This window comes from Stigmatopora nigra, chromosome 12 (assembly GCF_051989575.1).
Source record: "Stigmatopora nigra isolate UIUO_SnigA chromosome 12, RoL_Snig_1.1, whole genome shotgun sequence".
NCBI classification, from domain to species: Eukaryota; Metazoa; Chordata; class Actinopteri; order Syngnathiformes; family Syngnathidae; genus Stigmatopora; species Stigmatopora nigra.
The window spans coordinates 4,583,762-4,593,717 of NC_135519.1; the positions used below are offsets into that span (position 1 = coordinate 4,583,762).

The 9,956-nt window shown below is 37.0% G+C and overlaps 1 protein-coding gene across 1 annotated transcript; it reads right to left on the minus strand.

Annotated features, from left to right (window-relative positions):
- Positions 1-3,871: 3,871 nt before the first annotated feature.
- On the minus strand, positions 3,872-8,723 carry kcnk1b (potassium channel, subfamily K, member 1b). Its single transcript, XM_077730437.1, has 3 exons — positions 8,251-8,723; positions 5,890-6,285; positions 3,872-5,004 (listed from the first exon to the last, which is right to left on the minus strand). The coding sequence occupies exons 1-3, from the start codon at positions 8,603-8,605 to the stop codon at positions 4,754-4,756; spliced, it is 1,002 nt and encodes a 333-aa protein (XP_077586563.1). The 5' UTR covers positions 8,606-8,723; the 3' UTR covers positions 3,872-4,753.
- Positions 8,724-9,956: the final 1,233 nt, after the last annotated feature.

The window sequence follows — 9,956 nt, forward strand, 5'->3', positions numbered from 1 at the left end:
GTCCCGAGAGTCTGTGAGATTTCTTCAGGCTGTGTTTGTTATTCAGCTGCCATTATTGCTAAGGTCGACACGCAGCTGGGGAGAAACAAGTATACAATCTCTATGGATGAGATGGCGTGGCGGACTCAGTAAAGAGCCTCGGTTCCATTCTTAGACATACCCAATTTTAGTTTTGCTGACAGTTAAAAAATATATGATGAAAAGCCGGTAACTTTCTTTGTTGAGTCGTTATGAATAGTTTTTTTTCAAATACCAAGGAAATGGCAAGTCAAGCAATCTTGTGTTTCTGGACTGGATTTTATGTAATTTGTGTTCAAGATGTGCTTAATACTTCATTTTTTTAATCTATTTGAAGTTTAATTGGTTGTTTTGCATTCAAATGTAATGAGTTTCTACTTGGAGTCCATTGCGATTCATGAAATAAATAAAAAAAATAGTGTGGGGAACATGTATTCAGCCAAAATTTTGTTGTTTTAATATGACAGCGCCAATGTAAACTAAGCATTATTTAAAAGAGCAGCTAAACACACACAAACACACACACTTTTGGTTGGCATTTGACGTAAAGAGCACTTTTCTTGTTCTAAAGGTCTACTATGCGTTTTATTTTGTCATTTTCCCCCCAAAAAGTTTAATTGGCCGAGTTATTATGTGAAGCTCAGTTTTTGTGGGCCCTACTCTTGAATATTTATAAATTCAATACTTTGCTGCTGTGTTGCATTTGAACTAGGAGGAGAAAAACAATCATAAGAAACAGATTTCACATCAATATGAGTGAGTCAGGGTTTCCTAAAATGTCAAAATGCAAACAATCTGAGCCTTCTCCATTTCAATATAATGAGAAATTATGTTTTTCTCTCATTTTGTTCAGTCTCTACCTAAAACCGTAAACTCATCACAAGGATTACTGCTTCAATGTCATAAGCAAGAAAAACAGATTTGTTTCAGTAGCGTTTATTCATGCGTTTTATCCTGACACTTATATGTGCTGTTGACAACCCAATGTAACTGGCAATGAGCCATTATGCCTTTCCTTAAGCATTGCCATTGTAGAGCGAGTTTTTCCAGAGAGAGAGAGAGAGAGAGAATCAACCGCCTACAGTATGTCTCAAGCAGCCAATCACCATTCGCTTCCCCTCCATCCCTGCGGTCCTGTCACTTTGTCTAACATTTACACATTCAACTGAGAATTAACTGGGCCACTGTCTCAGCATGGCTTTCTGACTTTCTCTGTTTCCTTCTCCATATTGCAATATGCTCAGTGTTTATTTTCCTTACTGCAAATTCATTCATTCTTTCATTTTCTGAACCATTTACCCTCACAGGAGTCTCATGGGGTGCTGGAGCCTATCCCAGCTGACTTTGTGCACCAGGCTAGGGACACCCTGAATTGGTGGGCAGCCAATCAGAGGGCACGAGGTGACAAAGGACAACCATTGTGGCTCATACTCGTGCCTATGACAATTTAGAGTATTTCTTTCAGCCTATTCTGCATGTTTTTGTGGGGGAAAACGGAGTACCCGGAGAAAACCCATGTAAACCCTGGGGAAAATGCAATCTCCACACAGGAAGGACCCAGATGGAATCAAACCCTCGACCCCAGATCTGTGAGACTGATGATTTTAGAGGTTTTCCACAGAAAAATGGCAATTGGGTAAACGTAGACAAGGCAGCTGGTTGCTAACAAATTGTCAACTGAAAAGAAAGGTATGCTATTGTTTTTTTCATCCAATTGTGTGGGATTAAAAACCCATAATTGATTATTAATCTAAGAGAAATCCATTCACACAAACACACATGCATCAAATCTTCACTATAGCATATATTACATCATCATTTTTTTTTTTTTTTTTTGCAGAAACTGAAAAATGAGAGCGTTGGCAGTAGGAAGGATTTTGCTGGAGGCCACTTTTGTATTTCCATCATCCCAGAGTGCGTGACAAAAAAATCGTGCTTAAGCACCAAAAGGCATCGTAGCTGTTTATATGATGAATGTCATGCCACGGCTTAGGTGGACTTTGCTATTTTTTAGGGGGGTCGTGACTTGTGGGCCTATAAGGAAACAATAAATCTTGATTTTCTACAATCATTGTGCAGAAACGTAAGTGATTTTTCAGTTGAACCTTGCATAGATGAAACAATAAAAGATCTATAAACGGAATTCTTTTTAATGCTCGGCTGCTTCAGTGATCAAACAGCAATATTCATGACAAATAGCAGCAGAGGGTACATTTGAGACCTGCATAGACGCAAGAGCCAAACCTTTAGTGGCCAATTTCAGGTTTTGGTCCAGATGGCATGCAGGTGAAATGGCTCCCAGTGATTTCCATTCAAAAATTAAATTAAATTTAATAAAAAAATACACCAACCACACCCTACATTAAGATATATATGAATAAGCTCTTTAAACTCATATAATAATTTGACCTTTCTCAGTCTGATATTCCTTTTTTTCCTGTCTAAAAAATACTGTGCAATATTGTAACATATTTCATCGTTTTATTAATATATTCATATTTCTTTATTAAGAAATAACGTCGCCATCTAGAGGGAAACTAAGTGACTATTTTCTACATGTCATGAGTGGTTTGGAAAACGATGAAACAATACTACAAAGTTATTATTATATTTCTCATCATAAAAATATGATGTCAACACTTAAAACTATTTTTATAAATCCCAATTCTCCTTTTTATTTGTTCTTTTCTTCTTCTCCACAAGAGAAATCCAAGGAATAGCATATTTAGAGAGTGCAGATGCCCATTTTCACATATTCTGTACTATCAAACCAATCTAATGAGATCATTTATCATTTCTCTTGCCCTCATTATACAAATGAACAGGCACATTATTTTTTTATACACTGCTGCGTCTGAATGTTGCACAGTTATTTCCAATTAGTGCACATCCTCGGTTAGTCGTGTTTCCGTAATGTGGAATAAATACTTTGCCAGAGGCTCATCATCATTCATTCATCTTCAGGTGCTGAGGGGCGAGCCAGGCCTGTAATTGCATCAATAATGTTTCAAATAAAAACATTAACTCTCACATAGACAAGAATTTCTTGCATAATGTGTGTCATGTCACCCCGGGCCAGAAAATAAAGGTTGTAATTAAAATACGGGTTCATTCATTCCATTTTAACAATACATACTTTTGTCAGGATTGCAGATAATGTCATTTTTTTGTCTTGATCCTTAAGGGACAATTAACTGTCTTTTAGCAGGTTTTTGCTTTTTACACCTTTTTTAGAGGTACTGATTTTAATTTTCATGAGGGGAAAATAGTCCATTTTAAGTTCACTTTATGAAATATGTATTTTTCAGGTTTTACTGAAATCCCACTTGGCCATGGATAAAACTGTAATGACTGTTGAACAAAAGCGATAATGTGTTTTTGGAGAGGTGACTAATAAAAACTAATGCATTCGAGTACCTTCATTAAAATAAAAAAAGAAGCCTAAAAGCATGCCTTCAAGCACCGTCATTGTTTTTCATATTCAACCTAATATAATTTTACATGACATGTGTAAACATCAAAACACTTGAATTGTTTCATGAGGTTAAGAAACTTTTCTAAAAGCAAACTAAATATAACAAACAATTCAAAAAAACAACTTTATTGTACTGACAGAAATGCCAAACATGAATTTTACTTTGGTCAAAACACATTGTAAAACATTATGGATATAACCAGAATAATTTTTTTATGAAATACATTATTACATTTGTGGCTATTCCACTTAGTCAGTATCAGAAAATAAGGTCACATTTTGGGCACAAACAGTATTCATATCAGACCAAGGAAATGTTGACAATTATTAAAGAAAAAGAAAATAAAACATTAAAAAACTGCATATCAGCAGGACATAAAACAGTTCACAATTCAATGATATTCCTCAAATGTATCAAACACATTGGTAACTTACTTATCAAACTGATTTTAGCTATGCTAAAATATCTGAGTTCAAAGAGCAAATTCTTAGTTGCCATGGTGACCTGTAGCAATAAAAAAAATCTCAATATTTTCAGCTGGGCATTAGATTTCCGGCAAGAAATCTTTTTATAAAAACAGTGAGTAATTTGTCATAGAAACTCAGATGTTTTGGTTTTTGTGGGCTTTTCCGCTGCTCAAAATACATATTTACAATCTGGGTAATGCTACAGCTGGCCGTTCGTTGTTCCTCTTATTGTACCGCTGAGAAATGTAAAACCACCTTTGCCTTTTTGCTATTACTGTGCAAATGTACCTCCCTTATTCATGAAGACATTTTTTCCCTTTTACTCAATAGTTCGGTGAACTTTAGACTCATTATATCAGACAAGTCAATAAATTAAGGTGGGTACAATCCCACACCAACAGCATAAATAAGCACACAGTCTGAAAAAAATGAATGAAATGTGACACCATTAAAGACAAAACCGCTATTTTGAATTTTTAAAAGCAACTGCCAAATACTTAAAGCTGATTGGTCGAATAAAGCAATATTACAACTATTGAGGATTATGGAAATATGCAGTATAAAGCACCTATCAAGGAATATTTTGTATAAACCGGATACTTATTTTTTTGAAAAATCAGTCATGTATGTCTTAACTTTGAGTTATAGGCACTACTAAACATTCTACTTTTCAAGCAATGACTAAAATGACTGTCTGAAATGTACAAAGGCCTGCTTTATAAATAACAGCCGGCTCATAACGAAGCTTTGTAAACGTGAGCTTGAAGTTCAATGTCAAATTCTTCAAAAACGCTACTGAATACAGAGCTCGTCGCTACGAGACGGCAGACTAGAGACACTGACAAACATGTGGGCTTTGTCGTCACCGTGCGTCCGGTCTGGCGCGGAGCTGAATGCCAACTGGTCATGGTCGAGAATGCTCAGACGGTCGTGTGTCTTCTCTTTTTTAAGGTAGAACATCTTTCGGAGTTGTTTAAGTTGCTGCAGCTCACAGAAGGTTTCCAAGACAACCAACATGACAATCAGGCCCAGGATCAAGTAGACTAAAAACACAAAGGAAAACTAGATTATTCAATGAATTGGACCCTCCAAATAAAATAAATAACTTAATGAAATCTGCAATTATTTGTACATTTAGACAGAAGAGGGCAGTGTTCACTTAGGATGTTGAAATAAAACAACAATTGTTGATTTGGGAAATGACTAATAATAAATAAATAAATATTTGACAGAAAACATAGCTACATTGAAGAGAATTAACCTTTACAAAATATGTAATATGAGTCGATATGGAATAGTACACAACTATAAAGTATTTCATTTATAAAAGTAATTGAATATAGTCAATTGGAATTGTAACACAGTCCATTTTTGTTCCTCTGGCTGTGTAATCTGAGACGTAGACTGATGAACTAAATTAAAAATGTGGTTCAAAAGATCTGAGAATAGTTCCGGTTAGTTCCAGTTACCAAAGTCACATCCTTCTTGTAGCAGGAACTAGGTGATATAATTATGACATGTGTCCTCATTCACCTCATTCTGAAACCACACTGCTGATAAAAGCATGTCACAAACAGTAGACTTTTGTCTGAATGGAACATTAAATGCATCAAAATGATCAAACGCAAGAGCCATATTAAAAATAGCTCACCCATAATAATTCCACAAAACCATAAACACTTCAGTATCATCAAATTATGAAATTGATTATCTTCAAATCTGTCAGAAGAAGTTTTAAGGTAAGTATTACTTGAGGGCAGGGGTAGTTAACCTATGGCTCGGGAGCCACATTGGGCTCTCCCCGTGGCTCTGCACTAGCCTGTGAGGTAAAATATGGAAACTGTGACCCCTGCTTTAGGGTAATAAAATGCCAAGTGGCTTTTTTTGTATAAGATCAAGTAGAAGTTGGGTGTCAGCCCATTACTCACAAGTAATTCCCAGTTTATAGAGCTCCCTGAACTTCTGGTTTCCCGCCTCTCCTGGCACATAGTCTCCCAATCCAATAGTACTGAGAGAGATGAAACAGAAGTAGAAAGACTCCAAGAAGTTCCAGTTTTCCTCCAGTGTTGAAAAGATGGCTGCTGGAATGAGGAAGAAGCACAATACGGCCAGCAAGGCCAGAAGACAAGAGTGTACAATAGCCACCAAGGCTTTGGAAATGCCCCAGTGCATGTGGATGTATGAAATGGGCCTCCTCGTACTGAACACCATAATCCTTTGGACCACAGCGGTGAGGAAAAGAAGAGTGAATGGGATGCCGAACATAGAGTAGATGATGCAGAAGGCCTTGCCACCCTCTGACAGTGGTGCTGTGTGACCATAACCTGAAGATAAGAAATATTTTTTTTAGCAAACTAGGTCTGTATGAATACAAATCAAATAAACAGCATCCAGTCCTAAAGTACTTTGAGAAACAGACTACATGTGAATAGGTTTCATATTAGACTGGTGTTAACCTGTATATTACCTTGGCCCACTCACAAAAATGTTCTTATAATCAGAAAATTAGTTTTAAATGTTTAATATGCAAATCGCAATGCGGGTTGTTGTGTAATTCTGTAACTCTATTTGATGGACAGTCTCTGCTTGATGGGTGTGTTTAGTCATAACAACACAGTATTGTTGAAGTCCTAAACATAGCTGGCGTACTGTATGTACTATGTTGAAACGTACTACTAGATAAGTGCTGCTGCCATGTTGTCAGGCTAAAGTTCCTTCTTGCAGTTTGAATGCATATGCCTGCTGGCTCATTTAAAGATAATGGAAGAGTGCAAAACAGTCTTATTGTCAGGAGTCGCTGGATCGCCTCTCCTGACATGACGTCACGGTAGTTATCAGCCGTGGCTAATTACGTGATTGGATTATTTTTGGTATTTAAGCATTGTGATTTTCTGTGGACGCCGTTGGATCGTCTGTTTTCGTTCTGGTGTAGTACTGGTTAAGTTCTGGTTTCGTTTCCTGTTAATCCTGGTAGTTATTGCTGTTTCCATTTGACGCCACGCCGCATGTACTTTCGTTTGTAATGAGTGGTCAAGCTGAGCTGTTTAAGTTATGTTATCCCGTTTATTAAATCAACCTACAAGAGCTACAGATCTGCCTCACCTTTCCATTCCTTCGGCGACTCTGCATCTGGGTTCAACTTCCCCTCCGATCGCGTCGCAATACGCGGCGACGATCGTAACTGCACGATCCAACCATTATTGAACCCAGATGCAGAGTCGCCGAAGGAATGGAAAGGTGAGGCAGATCTGTAGCTCTTGTAGGTTGATTTAATAAACGGGATAACATAACTTAAACAGCTCAGCTTGACCACTCATTACAAACGAAAGTACATGCGGCGTGGCGTCAAATGGAAACAGCAATAACTACCAGGATTAACAGGAAACGAAACCAGAACTTAACCAGTACTACACCAGAACGAAAACAGACGATCCAACGGCGTCCACAGAAAATCACAATGCTTAAATACCAAAAATAATCCAATCACGTAATTAGCCACGGCTGCTAACTACCGTGACGTCATGTCAGGAGAGGCGATCCAGCGACTCCTGACACTTATTGCCTCAGGTCGAAAAAACATCATTATTTGTATTAAGGGTTGACTTGAGCTCATTTAAATGTTTGAATGAGCAATGAAAGAAGTTCAGCAGGTTTAGTGTAAAGAGTAACATGTTTACAAATACTTTAATTTGAGCACTTTTGCCATAGGATTTGTCTTCTGTTTGTTTTAAATACACATTGCATACCTGTATACTGCTCACCTGTGTGTAATGTAAAGAGTTTTTTTCCTAAATAAGTAAAAACATCTAATACAATAGCAAAGCATGCAGCCTAGTGGGCCAAGTGGCTAGTGTGTCAGCCCCACAGTTCTGGGATTGTGGGTTCGAACCCAGATCGGTCCTTTCTATGTCTTTGCATGTTTTTCTGGCACTATAAATGTACTAATGGCAAAACATCACTATTTAATGTGCGGTGTGTAGTGTGTTGGTGTCATAAAACTATAATTACACAAGATCTGAATGACAAGCCCAGTTAGTAAACTGAGAAATTTTATATGACTTTTAACCCTTGATGTACTGTACATAATAAAGGAAAATATTAATAATATTATAGTATAAAGTATGAATGAAATATTGTATTAAAATGTGTACAGGTAAATACAGGTAGGGACCACAACTAATATCAAGCAACATATGGGTCAATAGTATGAAATGTGGCTGCCTTGAGAAATAAATAGCTACGTTTATTTTTCTTTTTTAAGTGCATTAAGATGTTATATTGTTGATCACCTGTGGTGGAAAGCACGGTGCTGGCAAAGAAGAGTGAAGAAGTAAAGTCCCAGTTCCAGTTAGTGGCGGTGCTGTTGAGGATGGAGACACCGTAATTGCTGGCTTCCAAGGCTTCTTTGAGAAAGCGATCCAGACTCTCCTCGCTGATGCACTCATTGTCACGCAAGAACTGCGTTTTTGTGATGGTGAGATCCTGGCGCAAGGCTTTTTCGTAAGGCAACTCTACGGATGAAAAGATCACAGCCCCGAAGATGAGATAAAGGATGTAGCCCAGTACCAGAAATATAAAATACCACGTCGATTTCTGACTCTGGATGAGCTGCACGCACGAACTACTGGCAACCGACTGCAGCATTTTTTAATATGCGTGAACAAACACAGCCCCAACAAAAGAAAGAATGTTGTTTCTTAGGGCGAGACTGACATGTTATTCCTCTTCCTTCTTGCGAAAACCTGCGGTTCTTAAGCGTTACATTCACTGTCGCCGCGGTATTTACATTTCCTAGGAGCACGAGGTTAACATAAAAACTAATTGTGGACTTTCTAGTCGATTATTAAAAAATATTCATCGATGAACATATTTAACTAAATATATTTAATTGAATATTTAACCAACTTAAACCGAAATTAAAAAAGTTAATTGACATTTAAGAAAAAAACGAGTTTCTATCTGAACCTAAAGGCAGCATGTCGGAGACAATGGACGTGTGACGTCATAGGTGTCTTTTTATCACGCATTTCAGGTATAATAAGCGGATGGATCCAACATTTAAAAACTTGGTTATTTGGAATTTACACTGTATATAGTACCACCAAAATAGTTTGCAATATTCATGATTAATATTTTTAAAATTGTAACAATAATATCTTAAATGTCCATACACCATGTCCTCTAGTTTCATGGCCCTTCAGTTTCTGCGAAAATGCCTTTCCATCAGTTCATATTGGCAACAAATATGAATCATTGGTGCATCACATCATATGTGACACACAAATGTTACACTTTCATCAGGAATGAGGAGTGCATGCAATTCCCTATGAAGTGTTAGGGTTTTCTAATATACTGGAATATACAACTTGTTTTTTATTTAACCATGTGATTCAATCGTCTTGTCCATCTGCAACTTGTTGTGAGAATGCATAAAAGTGGAAGAGGTTTGACTAGCAGCTACTTACTATACAACATTAATCAGTGCCATGTTCCAAATGAATGAGAGTCGTGGGTGTATGCAATGTGTGAGGAAGTTGAGTACAGCTGTTATTTATGCATAATGATAGTGAACTAAAATGAACAAAGTATAAATCACTTAAAGTTTTACAGTTTATTTTGTATTGTGGTTTTAGACAATGGTGTAGTAGTAGTCGTAGTCATAGTCGTAGTTGTAGTAGCAGTAGTAGTAGTAGTAGTAGCAGTAGTAGTAGTAGTAGCAGCAGCAGTAGTAGTAGTAGTACTAGTAGTAGCAGTAGTACTACTACTACTACTACTAGTAGTAGCACTAGTAGTAGCAGTAGTACTACTACTACTACTAGTAGTAGTACTAGTAGTAGCAGTAGTACTACTACTAGTAGTAGTAGTATTAGTAGTTTTAGTAGTACTAATATTATTATCATTAATATAATTATTATTGTCTCATTATTATTTCTTTATTAAACTTGCATTGCCTTTAACGGTGATGGTTAGATGGTTTGGACTTTGCCTCGCCACC